This window comes from Gopherus flavomarginatus, chromosome 9, assembly GCF_025201925.1.
Source record: "Gopherus flavomarginatus isolate rGopFla2 chromosome 9, rGopFla2.mat.asm, whole genome shotgun sequence".
In the NCBI taxonomy this organism is placed as follows: domain Eukaryota; kingdom Metazoa; phylum Chordata; order Testudines; family Testudinidae; genus Gopherus; species Gopherus flavomarginatus.
Genome location: NC_066625.1, coordinates 32,676,149 through 32,695,476, shown reverse-complemented (window position 1 = coordinate 32,695,476; position 19,328 = coordinate 32,676,149). Strand labels below are relative to the sequence as shown.

The 19,328-nt window shown below is 51.0% G+C and overlaps 1 protein-coding gene across 3 annotated transcripts in view; it reads right to left on the bottom strand.

The window, feature by feature from the left end:
• Nucleotides 1-12,915: 12,915 nt before the first annotated feature.
• Nucleotides 12,916-19,328, bottom strand: part of AXIN1 (axin 1) — a 166,123-nt gene continuing 159,710 nt past the window's right edge. For all 3 annotated transcript variants that reach the window (XM_050968156.1, XM_050968158.1, XM_050968157.1), the window contains one exon: nt 12,916-13,381. In XM_050968156.1, the coding sequence (XP_050824113.1) occupies nt 13,255-13,381 (127 nt within the window). In that variant the 3' untranslated portion in view covers nt 12,916-13,254. The remainder of the gene's footprint in view (nt 13,382-19,328) is intronic.

Below are 19,328 nucleotides of genomic sequence, written 5' to 3'. Positions count from 1 at the left end.
CCCCCCAAGCCCAGCTGAGCTGCACCCTTGCGGAGCCCTGAGAAGAGCTGGTCTGGGCTCCTAGAACATAAAAACGGCCATACTGGTCCATCTAGTCCTGTATCCTGTCTTCCAAAAGTGGCCAGTGCCAGATGCTTCAAAAGGAATGAATAGAACAGAGCAATTATTGAGTGATCCAGCCCCTGTCCTCCAGGCCCAGCTTCTGGCAGTCAGAGGCTAGGGACACCCAGAGCATGGGGTTGCATCCCAGGCCATCCTGGCTAATAGCCATTGATGGATTGCCATGAACTTATCTATTTCTGTTCTGAACTCAGTTATACTTTTGGCCTTCACAACATCCCCGGCAACAAGTTCCACAGGTTCACTGTGTGTTATGTGAAGATGGACTTCCTTTTGTTTTAATTTAATTTGCTTCTTAATTTCATTGGGTGACCCCTGGTTCTTGTGTTATGTGAAGGAGCAAATAACACTTCCTTATTCACTTTCTCCACCCAAATCATGATTTTATAGACCTCTATCATAGCCCCCTCTCTTTGTCATCTCTTTTCCAAGCTGAACAGTCCCAAGACTTTTTAATCTCCCGTACAGAAGCTGTTCTATACCCCTATCACTTTTGTTGCCCTTCTCTGTACGTTTTCTATTTCTAATATATCTGTTTGGAGCTGGGGCAACCAGAACTGCATGTAGTATTCAAGGTGTGGGTGTACCATGGATTTCAATAGTGGCATTATGATATTTACTGTCTTATCTGTCCTTTTCTTTATAGTTTCTAACATAGTTAGCTTTTTTGACTGCAGCTGCACATTGAGTGGATGTTTTCAGAGAACTATGCACAATATCATCAAGATCTCTTTCCGGACTGTATGTGTATTTGGGATTATGTTTTCCAATGTGCATTAACTTTGCATTTATCAACATTGAATTTTATCTGCCATTTTGTTGCCCAGTCACCCAGTTTTTTGAGATCCTTTTGTAACTCTTTGCAGTGTGCTTTGAACTTAACAATCAAGTAATTCTGTATCATCTGCAAACTTTGCCACCTCACTGTTTACCCCTTTTCCCAGATCATTTATGAATATGTTGAATAGGACTGGGCTCAGACCCCTGGGGGACACCACTATTTACCTCTCTTCATTTGGAAAACCGACCATTTATTCACAGACTTTAAGGTCAGAAGGGACCATTGTGATCATCTCATCTGACCTCTTGCATATTGCAGACCACAGAATCTCACCCACCCACTCCTATAATAGACCCCTAACGAGGGCCGGTGCAAGGATGTTTCACACCCTAGGCAAAACTTCCACCTTGCGCCCTCCCCAATCCCCGAACCCCCGCCCTGAGGTGCCACCCCACAGCAGCTCCCCACCCTCCACCCTGAGGCACCCCCCTGCCCCAGCTCACCCCTGCTCCACCTCCTCCCCGAGCACACCATTGCAGCCTGGGAGACGGGAGAAGTGAAGGAGCAACGGCGTGCTCGGGGAGGAGGAGCAGCAGGGGTGAGCTGGGGCAGGGAGTTCCCCTGCATGCCGCGGCCCCCCTTACTTGCTGCAGGTGGCCCTCCCTGCGCTCCCCTGCCCCAGCTCCCTCTGCCTAAATGCTGGCAGTGACCGGGCGGCCGAAGATCCGGCAGCCACGGTTGCTGCCGAAGAAAATGGAGCCCCCCAAATCCTAGTGGTCGCCTAAATGGTTGCACCGGCCCTGCCCCTAACCCGTGGCTGAGTTACTGAACTCCTCAAATCATGGCTTAAAGACTTCAAGTTACAAAGAATCAACCATTTATACTAGTTTAAACCTGCAAGTGATCTGTGCGCCATGATGCAGAAGAAAGCAAAACCCCCTCCAGGATCTCTGCCAGTCTGACCTGGATGAAAATTCCTTCCTGACCCAAAATATGGTGATCATTTAGACTCTGAACAACTGGGGCAAGACTCACTAGCCAGATACTACAGAGAATTCTCTCTCAGGTAACTCAGAGCCCTCCCCATCTAATGACCCATCACTGCCCATTGGAGATATTTGCTGCTAGCTGTCACAGATCAGTTAAATGCCATTGTAGGCAGCCTTATCATACCATCCTCTCCATAAACTTACCAAGTTCAGTCTTGAAGTCAGTTAGGGTTTTTTTGCCCCCACTGCTTCCCTTGGAAGGTTGTTCCAGAACTTCACTCCTCTGATGGTTAGAAACCTTCATCTAATTTCAAGACTAAACTTATTGATAGCCAGTTCATATGCATTTGTTCTGGGATCCACCTTGGCACTTAATTTAAATAACTCCTCTCCCTCCCTGGTATTTATCGCTCTGATGTATTTATTTATAGAGAGCTAAAATATCTCCTCCTCAGCCTTCTTTTGGCTAGGCTAAACAAGCCAAGCTCTTTGAGTCTCCTTTCATAAGGCAGGTTTTCCATTCCTTGGATCACCCTAATAGCCCTTCTCTGCACCTGTTCCAGTTTGAATTCACCTTTCCTAAACATGGGAGACCAGAATTGCACCCAGTATTCCTGGTGAGGTCTCACTAGTGCCTTTTGTAATGGTACTAACACTTCCCTGTCTCTCCAGGAAATACCTCACCTGATCCATCTTAGGACTAGATTGGCCTTTTTCACAGTCACATCAGTGGCAGTCCCTGGGCATCCTGTGATCAGTCAAGACACCCAGGTCTTTCTCCTCCTCTGTCACTTCCAACTAAGTTCCCAGCTTATAGCAAAAATTCTTGTTAGTCCCTAAGTGCATCACCTTGCACTTTGCACTATTAAATTTCATCCAATTTCTATTACTTCAGTTTTCAAGGTCATCCTACCTTTTATTTCCTGTCTTTTAATCAGTTACTGATCCACAAGAGGCCCTTATCCCATGACTGCTTATGAGCCTTTGGTGAGGGACCTTGTCAAAGGCTTTCAGAAAAAGTCCAGGTACCAGCGGTGGCTCCAGGCACCAGCGCTCCAAGTGCGTGCCTGGGACGGCAAGCCGCAGGGGTGGGAGGGGCGCCCTGCCGGTCGCTGTGAGGGCGGCAGTCAGGCAGCCTTTGGCGGCTTGCCTGCGGGAGGTCCGCTGGTCCCGTGGATGCAGCAGCAATTTGGCAGCAGGTACGCCAAATCCGTGGGACCGGGAACCTCCTGCAGGCATGCCACCGAATCCGCAGGACCAGAGACCTCCCACAGGCAAGCCGCCGAATCTGCAGGACCAGGGACCTCCCGCAGGCAAGCCGCCAAATCTGCAGGACCAGGGACCTCCCGCAGGCATGCCGCCAAATGCTGCCTGACTGCCGTGCTTGGGGCGGCAAAAAAGCTAGAGCTGCCCCTGCCAAGTACACCATATCCACTGGATCACCCTTGTCCACATGTTTGTTGACACATCCCTCCCCACAGAATTTTATTAGATGGGTGAGGTCTGATTTCCCTTTACAAAAGCTGTGTTGACTTTTCCCCAACAACTTGTGTCCATTTCTGTGTCTGCTAAGTCTGTTCTGTACTATAGTTTCAACTAGGGCTGTCAATTAATCGCAGGTAACTCAAAGAAATTAACTGTGATTAAAAAAATTAATCATGATTAATCACACTGTTAAACAATAGAATATCAATTGAAATGTATTAAATATTTTGGATGTTTTTCTACATTTTCAAAAATATTTATTTCTATTACAACACAGAATACAAAGTGTACAGTGCTCACTTTATATTTTTTATTAGAAATATTTGCACTGTAAAAATGATAAAAGAAATAGTATTTTTCAATTCACCTCATACAAGTACTGTAGTGCAATCTCTATCGTGAAAATGTAACTTACAAATGTAGACGTTTTTTATTACCTAACCACACTCAAAAACAACGTAAAACTTTAGATCCGACAAGTCTACTCAGTCCTATTTCTTGTTCAGCCAATTGTTAAGACAAACAAGTTTGTTTACATTTACGGGAGATACTGCTGACTGCTTCTTATTTACAATGTCACCTGAAAGTGAGAACAGGCATTTGCATGGCACTTTTGTAGCCTGCAGTGCGAGGTATTTATGTGCCAGATGTGCTAAACATTCATATGCCCCTTCATGCTTCGGCCATCATTCCAGAGGACATGCTTCCATGCTCAATAAAAAAATAATGCATTAATTAAATCTGTGACTGAACTCCTTGGGGGAGAATTTTATGTCTCCTACTCTGTTTTACCTTCATTCTGCCATATATTTCATGTTGTAGCAGTCTCAAATGATGACCCAGCACATGTTTGTTTTAAGAACACTTTCACAGCAGATTTGACAAAATGTAAAGAAGGTACCAATGTGAGATTTCTAAAGATAGACACAGCATTCAACCCAAGGTTTAAGAATCTGAAGTGCCTTACAAAATCTGAGAGAGACGAGGAGTGGAGACTGCTTTCAGATGTCTTAAAAAAGCAACACTCTGATGCGGAAACTACAGAACTTTAACCAGCAAAAAAGAAAATCAACTTTTTGCTGGTGGCATAAATGACTCAGATATTGAAAATGAACAAGCATCGGTCTGCTCTGCTTTGGATCATTATCGAGCAGAACCCATCATCAGCATGGACGCATGTATTGTTGAAGCATGAAGGGACATGAGAGTCTTTAGCGCATCTGGAACGTGAAAAACTTGTGATACTGGCTACAACAGTGCCATGCAAATGCCTGTTCTCACTTTCAGGTGACACTGTAAACAAGACGTGGGCAGCATGATCTCTGGCAAGTTGTTACCACACTTGTTTGAGCGATTGGCTGAAGTAGGAATGAGTGGACTTGCAGGGGTTCTAAAGTTTTACGTTGTTTTATTTTGGAATGCAGTTATTTTTTGTACATAATTCTACATTTGTAAGTTCAACTTTCATTATAAAGAGATTGAACTACAGTACTTGTATTAGGTGAATTGAAATATACTATTTTACAGTGCAAATATTTGTAATAAAAATAAATACAAAGTGAGCATTGTACCCTTTGTATTCTGTATTGTAATTGAAATCAATATATTTAAAAATGTGGAAAACATCCAAAATATTTAAATAAATGGTATTCTCTTATTGTTTAACAGTGTGATTAATTGCAATTAATTTTTTTAATCGCTTGACAGCCCTAGTTTCAACCAATTTGCCTGATACTGAAGTTAGGCTTACTGACCTGTAATTGCCAGGATCACCTCTGAAGCCTTTTTAAAAAATTTGCATCACATTAGCTATCCTCCAGTCATCTGGTACAGAGGCTGTTTTAAACAATAGGATACATACCAGAGTTTGTAGTTCTGAAAATTCATATTGGAGTTCCTCCAGAATTCTTGGGTGAATGCCATCTGGTCCTGGTAACTTATTACTCTTTAATTTATCAATTTGTTCCAAAATCTCTTATTGACACCTTTTTTGCCTGTAATTGCCTCATCTACTCTGTTGTTTAGCCATAGTGGCACTTTTTCATCCTCTTACTATTTTTTTTAATTTGGGGTATATATTTAACTTGAGCCTCTGTTATGATGTTTAAAAAGTTTCCATGCAGCTTGCAGACATTTCATTCTTGTGACTGTTCCTTTTAATTTCCATTTAACTAGCCTCCTCATTTTTGTGTAGTTCCCCTTTTTGGAAGTACATGGTACTGTGGTGGATTTCTTTGATATATGTCCCTGTGATGTCAATAACATCACAACCTCCCCCCTCCCCCGCAGAAGGGCATTAAATTCAATTACATTATCATCACTATTACTTAGCAGTTTCGCTATATGCACCTCTTGGACCAGATCCTGTGCTCCACATAAGCCTAAAACAAGAATTGCCTCTCCCCTAGTGGGTGCCAGGACTAGCTACTCCAAGAAGCAGTCATTAATGGTGTCTAGAAATTTTCTCACTGAATCCTACCCTGATGAGGTGACACGTCGGTATGAGGATAGATGAAATCCCCCATTATTACTGAGTTTTCTGTATTTATAGTTGAGCCTAAGAGCTCAACATGGGACTGAAACTCCTTCCATCTTATCCCCCAAATCAACATGGGTACCAGAAGCCCTTGCAGTGACCAGGCTCCCTGTGGAGGAGCCTGGGGAGAGATCAGATTTCCAATGCAGAAAGGCACTTGCCGCTCCGGGCACTAGATGGGGCTCCGTTTCCAGAAACACAGGTAGTCTGGCAGGACCCAGGCAGTTCAGCCCTGGCTAGTGCTTTCTGGTGGGGCAGCTTGCAGGGCGGAGGAGGGTTACAAGGAGGCCTCCTGTTCTGCCAGCAATAAGAGGAATTTCTCACCTGTGTGGGGTGCTCTCATTGCTTGTTCCCCTCATGCCAGCTTGCTCCATGACTCAATCCTTTCTGGGCTGCTGAGGTCTCCCGCTACCCCAAGCCCCCTCAGGGATCACAGTCCCTCAGAGAGGAGCAGCCTTTGCTTCAGCAGATGCTCTAAAGCCAGCAGGAATTCAAGTGGCAGGGTCTTAGGGAAGGAGCATGAGCCCCTGCAGACAGCAGGGATGGAGCCAGCCAGTCAGGCAGGCCCCTGGCTTCAGTCTCTGTGACAAGCAACAGCTTAAATCATGGTTCACGAGAGGCCCTAAGTGCTGCAGCTTTCACCTGCAGAGCCATGTGTCCCACCCCAGACCGGCTAGATGTAATCTATTCAGTGACCAGCTCAGGGAGCAAAGCAGCTGACTCCAGCCCAGCTCCCAGCTGTCCAGTTCCTAAGCACACACCCGAGCTCTGTGCTAGCCAGGCTTCAGGCTCAGCTATTGCCTGGAAGGGGTAGGTGGGTCCCCATCTCCCCAGTTAGCAACCTCCTCGCAGCTTGGTCCAGCAGCCCACGCCTGGAAGCCCAGGGATGCTGCAGCTCAGTCTGCAGTGCTCTGAACAGACTGGGAATGTTCCCTCTCCAATGCCCTAATGCTCGTCTTTCCTAACCATTTCCCAAAGGGGGCAGAGCCTGGCACAGGCTGCGCCCAAAAACTTCAGCCCAGAGCTTGTCCTCAAGGCATGGTCCCAGGCACGACGCTTGCTAAGGAGTCATTTTAGAGGGATGGAGGTCCTTGCCATCAGCTTGTGAGCTAGCCAGCTCTCATGCTAGGCAGGGCTGCACTGGTCACTGGCTAAGGACGTGTGAGGATTTTGATGGTTCAGGAGGGTTCTAGCTAAGCAAGTGCCCTAAGTCTAATCATGGCATTACATGGGCAGGCTGGACAAGCCAACTTTGGGTCATGGCTCTTCTGTGCAGAGGTGCTTGCTCCACGCCAGCTGCTGACTCAGACCCATGCTGTCCCCACCCCCATGTGGCTGGCCTCCCACCCCAAGCTCAGCTGGCACAGCTGGCAGCTCGAGGGCTAATGCCAGCACTGGTTAATCACCAACTGCAAACCTGAACCTGCTCAGGGGCTGCAGAACTTGGGCTCCTCAAATTCATCCTTATCCTTGGCACCTGCCCTCTGCTTGTGCCAAAACAAACCCGAGACTTTGGGCTAGAGCCACAAAGGGACTTAGGTGCTCTGCTTGATTAGTAATGAGAGTTTCCGGGGCTCCAGCAATGTTTTTACTTTTGAAATGAATGCGGCAAGCCCAGAGGCACCAGAGCTCAGCCTTAGCACTGCTCAGGTGCCTGAGTCCAACATGTGGGCACCACTGACATTCACAACCCCTCTCAGCTGACACCGGCACCCAGAAGGGTCTGTCCATGCCAGCCGGCAGGTGTGAAGCTGCTGAAGACCTAGTGACCTCGGCTAACAAGCTGCCCGGTGCCCTTGCTCACATCTGAGCCCTGGTAGGATTCCCAAACAAACTGTTCCCCTGCCCATCTCGTCCCCAGCAAGCACCTGGATGTGTGTACAGCTAACTACCACCCGAGTGGCCAGTAGTCCAGGGGTCAGCTGTGATGTGGGAGATCGGGCATCAAGTCCTTGCTCTGAAACAGGCAGAGCAGGGATTCAAACCCAGGTCTCCTGCACCCTAGTCGAGTGCTCTAACCACTGGGCCATTGGGCAGAAAGGGTGGTGGGGTGTACCTCTGCTTTTTCATGAAAGCCAGCTGAGCTGGCTCAGGCCCCCAGCTCGAAGAAGGGTCATGACTGAGAATCCAAGTGGAGAGGCACCGGACTCTCTCTCCGGGGTCCCTCTCCTCAGCATTTCCCGCTGGCTAGCTTTGGCAGCAACCTGTGCCGCCTGCTGGTTTCTGTGACCCCCGTTCCTAGACCCCTCTCCCCCCACCCCCGAGCACGGTACAGGGAACCTGGACATCCAGCTCATGCTGTGAATCTCCTAGGTGACAGGGCCTCTGAGGGGAGGGGCTGCAATGCTGCACCCAACTCCCTTTGCGGCTCTAGCCCTCTGGAAATGCGCTCATCCCCTACCCACAGGAAGCCTGGCAGAGTGCGGCATCTCAGGATCGAAATGTCTTGTCATCCCAGCCTCAGTCTAGAAACAGCCTGAGCCCAGCTGATGGCTCTGCAGAGAAGCTGCATCTCCAGCTCCGAGTAGAGAAAAGTGCTTGCAAGGCTCCTGCCTGGTGAATTCCACCCAGGCACTTTCCACCAGGGGGACCCTGGACTGGGACAAGGATGTCCCAGAGCCACTGGGGCCCAGCTTGCCTGGATGTACCCCCCCACACCCCAGCTCCCGTAACAGAGTAACATCAGCCTAGGGACTGGGGAGGGGCAAGGCCCCAGCCTGTTCCTCTTCTAGCCTTGGCAAGTCAAGAGGGGCACCACTCCTGAGTCAGGACTGCAGGAGAAACTGCTCCCCATACGCCCAGGCAGGTCCTGGCCAGCACACGCTGCAGCGTGGATCCCTTGCTTTGGTTGAGTAGCTGGCCCAAGGCAAGGGCTTTGGGCCAGAGCTCAGGAACAAGGCCACTCCCAGGTGTTTGCTGCAAATGAGCCTCTGGGGATGAGCCCTGGGGGCTGCAGCTGACTTGGCCGCACCCCAGCCAGCCACTCCCCTCTCCCGATTGCCTCTGGTGAGACCTCCAGCCCCTTCTGCCTAGTCATGGCTACTCTCACCTGGGGGCAGATGAGGGAGGGGCCAAGGGTCTGTTCTCTTCCAGGTTCCACCCAGAAAATAAACTCCACCCACCCGGGACACCACTCATCGCAGATTGTGCAGCTGCCCCTGCTATGAGCACTTAGTCTGAGCACCACTGGGCTCTCCTTGCTGGGGCTTCGTTGTGCCTGTGGGCTCAGCTCCTTGATTGGGGGGAGGTAAGTGGTGGCATCATCTGAGATGCTGCTCTCGGTGAGTTATGCAGACCTGTGTAGCTCCCTCCCTCCCACGGCTCTTCCTTAGTTAGGGAATGAAACAGTTAATGTTTAAATCATCACTAAGCAACCGAGTTACTATTGCAGTGAGGTGAGTGGAGCTGGTCACACCTTGCCAAGCTATCATTCCAGACTCTCTTCAGACTCAGGCAGTCGTCTCTGCAAGTCACACTCAGTTGTAAAGGTTTCTTTGTACCTGCCATTTGCTGCTTTTCCCACTTAGCATGGACCATCTCCCCAGCAGCCCAGGACAAGGGGTCCTAGGGAGCTGCCTGCATGAGCCATGTTTGCTCTTAACAGGTTTAATCCTGCTGTGCGTCCACCCTCCCTCTCTGTCCTGATGGCGCTATGCTTCTCCCCTCCGCGACCACTGCAGCCCCAGATCCCATCTCGCCTCCCTCCAGCCCACAGAGGAGAAAAGCCTCTTACCTGGGCATGTCATTGCCTCCTCTCATCCTCCGGCCCAGCTTTGAGTTGGTCTTTGTTTTCAACATGTGGCTTGGCTTGCATCTCTGGTGTCCTTTCCCACCATTCCTCCCCTTTGCCCTGCTCCCAGCACCACCAGCCTCACTTCTCTCCAGCACCCCAAACAACTGCGCCATCCCAGCAGGGCTCAGTCTCTCCTTTCAAACCCCTTGTTAAAACTCATTAGCTTTTCACTGCCCCAGGAGCAACAATGCTCCCTCCTCGCTGCGACCTGTAATCCCGAGCCGCCCCCCCCGAGAGAGAGCTCTGACTGCACCCACCCTGTCACCCCGGGGGTGGGATTATAAACTCCACAGGTCAGGAAGGGGCCTTTCTGGGAATGGAGCGCGCTGCTGAGCACAAGATCAGGGCAATAGGAACCCAGGTAGGGCAGCAACTGGCACTTGCTTTGTAATCCATTTGCAGTGAGACTTTGTGCTCATTTTCTTTTCCTAAAAAAAGTCCTTCATGCTCTGCATAAATGGCAGGCTGCCAACCCTGGGCTCTTGGCCGAATTCCAATTCTGCCTGCTTTAAACTCCCTCCACCATTTGAACTGACGAAGGTATTTATGCACCTGGACCAAGCGCCTGTGAAGGGCTGTTCTCTGTGGCTGAACTCCAGCAGAGATGGCTGCATACCAGGGAGGGGTAAAAAAGTAGCTTGCAAAAAGGGCCCCTCCTGGATTAGACAGCTTGCACTTCACACATAGGTCCTGAGGCACACACCCTCTCTGAGTCCTGTTCATTTGCTGCTCCCTTCACTGACTCTTTCCAGCACGGCCACCATCCCAGCTACCTAACTTCAGCTTGTGTCCCTTGGGGCAGATCTTGCTGAGCCTCGCATACCTCGGCTCTCCAGAGAAGGAAGGAAAACAGCAGCCAATTGGACGTTGGTTTTTTTATTTCATTATTATCCAAGTACCTTTTAAAAGATAATTGTACAAGTCAGCACATGAAAATGCTCAGGAGACGCCGTTTGTAGGCATGCCGCTGGCGGCTGACGCTGCGGTTAGAAAATGTACATATTTACAATGGAACCCTTCAGAAACAAGGGCAAATGGAAAACCTGTGGCTGTCGGGTACATTAACAATCTCACCAGACACAGAATTACAATCTGAACTTAAAAAAAGAAGAAAAATGTTTGTAATGCAGTTCCCTGGATGAAAACAATTTCTCATTTGCTGGACTTCACATAGTGATAGGCAAGTTACAGAACTGTGTTCAAAAGGCACTCTGTGACATATACAATATACTGAGAGGCAAACCTACCTGTGCGGATACACAATCACGCAGGCCTATCCCACTATATCACCTCTGACTGTCATCACCACGCCTGCGCCTAGCAAAGCTGCAGCCAACAGAAAGAGTAGAGCTGAGAACACACAACAGAAGAACAACCGTGGCGAGTCAGTGCTGATGTGAAAGCCTTCACACACTTACTGGGGCAGAAATGGACCAGCCCAGAGGCCCACTGATCCGCAGGTGGGGCATGGCCTGGTATCTGAAGGGGGTCTGTGTCACTGGATGATTTGACAAAATATTTACACTTGACTCAGGACCAGTGATGATCTTCAGGTCGGTGAAGAGAGGCCTGCAGAATGGTGCAGGGACAAGACAGCTGCTGGCAGAAGCAACATGCTCAGGGCTGCGTTGTGGACTGTCTGGCACACTCAGTGGGGAGCACATTTAAACAACAATCGCTTTGGATTCTTGCTTCTGAATAAACACTGACCCTTTGGGAACCTTTCCTGAGGATCCTGTCTTCTCTGCAGCCAGGGTGACTGCTCTCCTTAGGGAATATATCCTCCCAGGAGATTCCTGGGCAGCTCTGCTGATGATAAATGGTCCTAGATGTGCCCACCGAGGGGGAAACAGACAGAAACAACTCTATTTACCACGCGGCCACAAACACAACATGCCTTCAGCTCCTGGGGATTAGCACCTTCATCACAGTCTCTCAGAGCGCCCTTTCTCAGAGGATTCAGGTATTAGCAGCGGTGCTACCAGAAGAGATCGACCTGCAGAGCCCATGGTGAGATTTCCTGGCCGCATGGAACAGAAACTGCAAGTTTCCAAGTGGTTTTCCCTCTGCGCTACATTTGCTCTGGCTAAGATTCCCGTGACCACGTCAGGTCTCAGCATTGGCAGGGCTGACATGCCATGACACAGCACGACAAATTATTACCATCTGCAGCCTAGCAACCTCCCTCACAGGATGTTACATTCTAAGTCTTAAGAAGCAAGAGGCTTGAATGGAGGGCTCTCTTTGATTGCTAATTATGTACAATGAGAGCCCTCTGGCGAAGCACACGCTTGGGAAAGGCTTAGGGCTGGGAGCAGGTGTCACCAGACTTCTCCAACTATCACTTCTTATCTGCAGAGAAAAGAGCAGGAGACAGCACTTCACAAAGAAAGCTCTCATCAAAATGGTACCTGCTGATCCCAACCCTAATCCTGGTGCACCATGCTCCGGGTGCCCCCTCCTGGCCGGACCGTAGCTAACACCCACTGGGATGCACCTGAGTTGCAGGAATCAGACACATATGGACTCCAGTGACAACCAGCCGCAGTATGTGCTCTAACAAAAGACCACTGTGTTAGGAGCTCCTAAATACAAACCCTCTCCTCCAGTGTTTATTCAGTCACAAGAATGCTTGGAGAAAAAGCTACTAGGAGAACTGGTGGCTTAAAACAGTGGTCTCCAAACCTTTTTGATTGCATGCCCCTATCAGTAAAAAATTTTTGAGCATGCATCCCCTGCTGCGCCAGCTCTACCATTTTTGCCAAATTGGAAGGGAAAAAAAAGAGCGCTCCTCCTGCCGCGCACCCCCAAGGATCCTCTTGCGCACCCCCTGGGGGGCACGCACCCTGCTTTGGAGACCACTGGCTTAGAACATGGGCAAGGTTAACAGATTAAAAGTGGTTTGTTAAAATATCATATACCCAGATTTTCACCCCTGCACTACTGTGGCCTTTGTACTGTCAGCATGAGCCAGCCAAAGTGTGGGCTTCCATATCAGCATCTGAGAGATAGCAGCTTGTGTGGACTCCCCTGAGGGAGTTCTCCACCTCAACACACACACAGTAGCATCAACTAAAAGTCATCCACTGTCAGGACACGGGGAGGGTCAGATGAAGGCAAGGCTCCATGCCGGGCTGGACAGATGGCTGTACACGCTGGGTGAGCTCTGAAGTACCTGTATGTCTTACATTTACATAAGAGCACTGTGACATTGGAAAGATTTTCCTTTTATTACAATATATCAAAAATATGCAGCTTTAGTAAACAAGGTCATATTACACTTTCTAATGCAACTGTACAATGCTACAATACACGTAATATTCTGTCTGGACAGGGAGCCTGGCGGGCATCCCGCCGGCAAGTCTGTGTGATGGAACTCCTCCCACTGGCAATGCGTAGCTCCTGGAAGTCCTCGGGAGGGATCGAGGTGCCTCCCTCAGCCTGGGTCAGCCCAGTACCGAGGGATCTGTGCCTCCCAGAGCACCGACTCTGGATCTGCTCTAGACTGTTGAGATTTCCAAAATCTTTCCCAGGCCTCTTGGCTCTCCTGTTAGTCAATCTTCTCAACCTTTCCAATGATCTTCTCCTCAAAGATGGGCAGGGTGGCCTCGTCCTCGCGTACCTCCTCAAACACCACTCCGCAGTCAAACTCATGGCTCACTTTTTTAAAGTAATACCTGTAGAGCAGAAGGGGCCATGTGAACGGATAGCCCAGCTGGCAACAGCCCAGAACCCTGCAGGGTCCCATGCAACAGCCCCAGCCATGGGCTCTAATAGGCTTCAGAAGCCACACGCTGACTCAAACCCAAGCATGCCGTACCCCTGATTCCTATGTGATAATGCCTGGGGGGTGGATGTGATAAACAGGAATAAATATCCATAACACCCAAATTGGCTTCAGGGCCAGAACTAAAACCCCTCTCCTGCCCTCCACCAAACCCTCCCCTTCGGAAGCAGCACAGCAGAAGAGATACCAGGTGCCTGCGATAGCAGGGGACTGGACTCAAGGACCAGCCTTATGTTCCTGCTGATAAGCTTTGCAGGTGATGGTTGGCTCACCAAGGCAGATGCTGCCAATCCTAGTACAAATACAGCGGAAGTGGCCCTTCCCTCAACTATACTCGCAGCACTCCTCGCACCAGGGGCTGACCAGTTGGGTCCTGCAGCCCATCCCCCAAACAATCCCACAGTATGGACCAAAGTTGCTCTCCATTTGAGGCTAGAGCTATGGCTTGGAGAGGCTACAAGTCCTAGAATGAAACTGGCCTCTATGCAGCGCAGGCAGCTCTCCATTGGGCAGAGTTCGGGGGCTGCTGGCTTGGTACACAACCAGGTTTTTGCTTGCAGCAATTGCTGTTGTAACATTCTTCAAAGCCAGACCCTGCTCTTGGAAAAACACGCTCAGGCCAAACTGCCTTGTCTGCCCTGATCGTTTGGCTGCAAAGAGTTCAGCTGCTGAACTGTCTCATCTGGACTGCAGCATGGCACAGGCGTAGCTTGGAACCAAATCCCTAAAATACCCATAACTTGCCACTTCAACACCACACAGTGTACACACGTTCAGGGCCAAGGCCGAACTCCTGCCTGATCCACCCTTCTTTAAATTAGCTCCTGGCAGGCCATTTTACCTGCCTCTTAAAGAATACACACACAAGAAACCTCCTTAGCCACTGGGTATTCTCACTCGTCTTCACGGCTAATGACAGCTGCAGCACTGTAGGAGGAAGTGCAACAGAACGGAGCCCCAGGGAAAACACCTCTGACCACATCACCTGCATTGGCTCATTAATCTGTCTCTGCCGGGAGAGACTCATGGGCAAAGCACTCACACCACTGCCTGCTCACAGGTAACATGGATGGCGTCAGATCTCTCTGGATCCTGCTAGCACATCTCTGCCAGGGATGCTATATTCCTAGGACTCAACGAGCCTTCGGCCCCTGCCCTGGCTTAGCCTACACTGCCGAGGCACTCGCTTGCCTCTCCAACAGCCCTGCGCTGGACTAGCCGTATGCGTCTCAGGGTCTGAGCTGCTCATTTCTCTGAACCCCAGGCTCTCTGCCCGTGTGGTGCTGCCTCCCTCCTTGCTTAAGGGTTGAGAAAGCCGTTCTTTTAAAACTGGGAAAGATTTCCCAGCTCCTCCTTGCCCCCTGCAGGCCCTGCCTTGTTGGAACATGGGGTTCAGCATAGGCTCAGAGAAAAAACAGTTACCTTTTCCGTAATTGGCATTCTTCGAGATGTGTTGCTCATGTCCATTCCACAGTAGGTGTGTGTGCTCACCATGTGTACCGGTGCCAGAAGTTTTTCCCCTAGCAGTACCCATAGGGAAGCGCCCCTAGCGACCCCTGGAGTGGCACCTCCATGATGCGGTATAAGGGGCGCTGCGCGCTTCCCCCACCCTCAGTTCCTTCTTGCCAGACAACTCCGACAGAGGGGAAGGAGGGCGGGATGTGGAATGGACATGAGCAACACATCTCGAAGAACAGCAGTTATGGAAAAGGTAACTGTCTTTTCTTCTTCTTCTTCTTCTTCGAGTGATTGCTCATGTGTATTCCACAATAGATGATTCCAAGCATATCTGCTGGAAGTGGGAAGGAGTCCACAAACTCTCAGGATGGAGGACGGCCCTGCTGAACCCGGCATCCTCCCTGGTCTGGGAGACGATCGCATAATGCAAGGTGAACGTGTGAACTGAAGACCATGTGGCGGCCCTACAAATGTCCTGAATGGTGAGATGGGCTAAAAAGGCAGCCGATGAGGCCTGCACCCTAGTTGAGCATAGCCTCAGAATTGATGGTGGGGGGATACCCACCAAGTCGCAACAGGTACGGATGCACGAGGTTATCCAGTTGGAGTCGCCGAGTGGAGATCATCCGACCTTTCATGTGCTTGGCCAAGGCGATGAACAGTTATGAGGACTTGCTGAATGGTTTAGTCTGCTCCAGGTAAAAAGCCAGAGCCTGTCTGCCTTGGAGCAGAGGACTGGCAGAAAAATGTGATAGGCAGAGACCATCTTTGGGCGAAACAAAGGGTGTGGGCAGAGCTGGATCTTATCTTTATCAAACACCATGTACAGGGGTCAGAGGTCAGGGCCCTGAGTTCAGAGACCTGCCTAGCTGACGTGACTGCCACCAGGAAGGCCACCTTCCACGAGATGTGTGACCAGGAGCATGTAGCTAGTGGCTCAAACGGGGGCCCACCAGGTTTAGGTCCCACTGCGGGACTGAGGGCAATCCAGCCCCTTAAGGAATCGGCCAGTCATAGCATGGGAGAATACCGTGTGGCCCTGCACCAGTGGGTGGAAGGCCAATATGGCCACCAGGTGCACCTTGACTGACGAGGGTGCCACACCCTGGGCTCTAAGGTGAAGGAGGTAGTCCCGAATCAGCTGGATCGGAGCAGCCACCGGGGAAACGCCCTGCTTGTCCGCCCATCTGGAAAACCGAGACCACTTTGCCAAGTAGGCTCGGTGCGTGGAGGGTCGCCTGCTTTCTAAGAGGATGCGCTGAACCCCTTCCGAGCACATCCTTTCCTCCCGGCCTAACCACTGAGCAGCCATGCCGTGAGGTGGAGTGCTGCTAGGCTGAGGTGGAGGAGGCAGCCCTGGTCGTGGGAGAGTAAGTCCGGGCGGGACAGCAACTGCCACTGTGGGGCGACAGCCAGGCCCATGAGGGTCCCATACCAATGCTGCCTGGGCCATGCCAGGGCAATCAAAAGGACCTGGGCCTTGTCCGTCTTTATCTTTTCCAGGACCTTGCCGATCAGTGGGAATGGGGGAAAGGCACAGAGGAACTGGCCTGACCAGGACAGGAGGAAGGCATCAGAGATAGTGCCCTGTCCCAGCACCCCACAGAGCAGAACCGGGGACAGCGACAGTTCTGCCGAGTCACGGACAGGTCCACCTGGGTAGTTCCCCACACTTGGAAAAGTCTGTACACCACCCCTGGGTGGAGAGACCACTTGTGCTGAGAGGAGAAGTCCCTGCTCAAGTGATCTGCCTGTGAGTTCCAGGTGCCTGGTAAATGGAAGGCCTGTAGGCAGATGTCGTGAGCAATATGAAAGTCCCACAGCCTGAGGGCTTCGTGGCAGAGGATCAGGCCCTGCCTTGCCTGTTGATGTAAAACATCGAGGCCGTGTTGTCCGTGAAAACCCTGATCACCCGGCCCTCCAGGTGTGAGCGGAAGGCCATGCATGCCAGCCGTACCGCCCTGAGCAACTTGATGCTTATGTGCAGCGTCAGATCCTGAGCCGACCATAGACCTTGGGTCTGAACGTTCCTCACATATGCCCACCATCCCAGGTCCAATGCGTTGGACATCAGTTCCAGCTACGGAGCCCTGCTCCTGAATGGGACTCCCTGGAGCATGTTTCTCGGGCAGGACCACCATTGTAGGGAAATGATCACTGGCTTGGGGACCGTGAGGACTTTGTCCATTCTGTCCCTGGCCTGGGAGAACTCTTAGGCCAACCAGAGCTGGAGGGGCCTCATCCTGAGTCTGGCGTGATGGACCACATATGTGCACCCTGACATGTGACCCAAGAACTGGAGGCACGCTCTGGCTGTTGTCACTGGAAACCTTGTGACCGTGTCGATGAGCCCCTTCAGGGTCTTGAACCTGTCCGTTAGGAGGGAGCCTCTAGCCAATGAGGCGTTCAGGACTGCCCCGATAAGCTCTATACGTTGTACTGAGACTAACGTGGCCCAAAGTGGCGCACGTGGGCAGAAGAAGCGCCACGTGATCCCGCACCTGCGACCGGGAGCTGCCCTTGGCCAATCAGTTGTCAGATAGGGGAAGATCTGGACCCCCGGAGCCTGAGGTAGGTCGCTACCATGAACATACATTTCTGATGAGAACTGGCAGTGCGCCCTGGGCATCCCTTCAAAATCACCTTTTTCCTGCCTGCTTGCCCTTGGAGGACCCAGGCTGGGAGGCAGGCCGAGACTGCCTCTGCAGGTACCTCTTTTAGTCCCGTGACTTTTTATAAGTGGTCTTGTATTTTGAATGGGTGGCCTGGGTGGGAGTCTGCTGTGGCTTGAACTTCGGTTTAGCTGGAGCCGGAGCATAGAGATCCAGAGTCTGGAGTGTCGTGCAGGAGTCTCTCAGGCCATGCAGCTTTGTATCCGTTTGTTCTGCAAACGGAGCTTTGCCATCAAATGGGAGGCCCTGCAGGGAGCTCTGCACCTTGCTGGACAGCCCAGAGAGCAGGAGCCATGATACCCTTCTCATGGATATTGTGGAGGCCATGGACCGCACGGCCATGTCCGCTGCATCTGAAGCTGCCTGTAGGGTTGCCCTGGCAGTCACTGTACCCTCCTCCACCAGCATGTTGAACTCCTTTCTGTCACGCTCCTGGAGGAAGTCCTCGAACTTGGGCAGGAAGCCCCACTGATTGAACTCATACCGGTCCAGGAGAGAGCCTGGTGGTTCACCACGTGTAACTGGAAGCTCGAGGACAAATAATTTTTTCTTCCAAATGAGTCCAGCCTCCTCAAATCTTTATTTTTCGGGGTAGGGGCTAGTTGGCCCTGCTATTCCCTGTGGTTGACTGACTCGACCACCAGAAAGTTAGGAGCAGGGTGGGTGTACAAGTATTCATGCCCCTTGGCAGGCACAAAATACTTGCGTTCCGCTCTTTTAGAGATGGGGACCAATGAGGCCGGGGTTTGCCACAGGATATTTGAAATTTTCGCCACCCCTTCGTGGAGAGGCAAGGCCACCCTGCCCAGTGCCGAGGAGGACAGTACATTAAACAGGGAATCCAAGGGCTCCTCCCTCTCCTCTACAGTGCCGAAGAGTTGATGGCGCCGAAGGGTCGCCATGCTCTGACACCGTGGTGCCCGGTGCCAACTTGGAGTGGCGCGCCGGAGCCAGGGTCAGCGCTGACTCCATCAGAATAGCCTAGAGCCTAATGTCCCTTCCTCTCTTGTTCCTAGGCTTCAACGACTAGCAAATCTTGCAGCAATTGCTGAGATGGTTTCCCCCAAACAGCGTAAACAGTCCACGTGCGGATCACTCACTGGCATAGGTCGCCTACAAGTGTCACACGACTTAAAATCTGGGGCACAGGGCATGCCCCAGCCCTGGTGCTCTAGCTAAACTAAACTAACTAATCAACTAACTAACTACAGGTACCACACACTGAACGAACAAGCAGTTCTTGGGACGAGCCACAGCAAAGCTGTAGCAGAGCAGTTCCGAAGCACCATCACTGGTGGCAAGAAGGAACTGAGGGTGGGGGGAATGCGCAGCGCCCCTTTACTGCGCCCTGGAGGCGCCACTCCAGGGGTCGCTAAGGGGGCTCCCCTATGGGTACTGCTAGGGAAAAAAAGTCTGGCACCGTCGCATGTGGCGAGCATGCACACCTATTGTGGAATACACATAAGCAATCACTCGAAGAAGAAGGGCCCTGCTCGAAATACTGGGAGCACATACCTGAGAACCTGCCATGTGCAGAAGGCCGGGGCAGTGGCGGTGTTGCTCTGGGATAGGAGGGGCCTTGTCTCCTTAGTTTCCTGCGCACCCCCATGATTCCCACTCCCTTTGACACTTGCTGCTTTGGGTTTAGCATCCTGGCATTGTACTGAGACAGTGTCCCCAGCTGACTCAGGAACAACACCTCCCCAG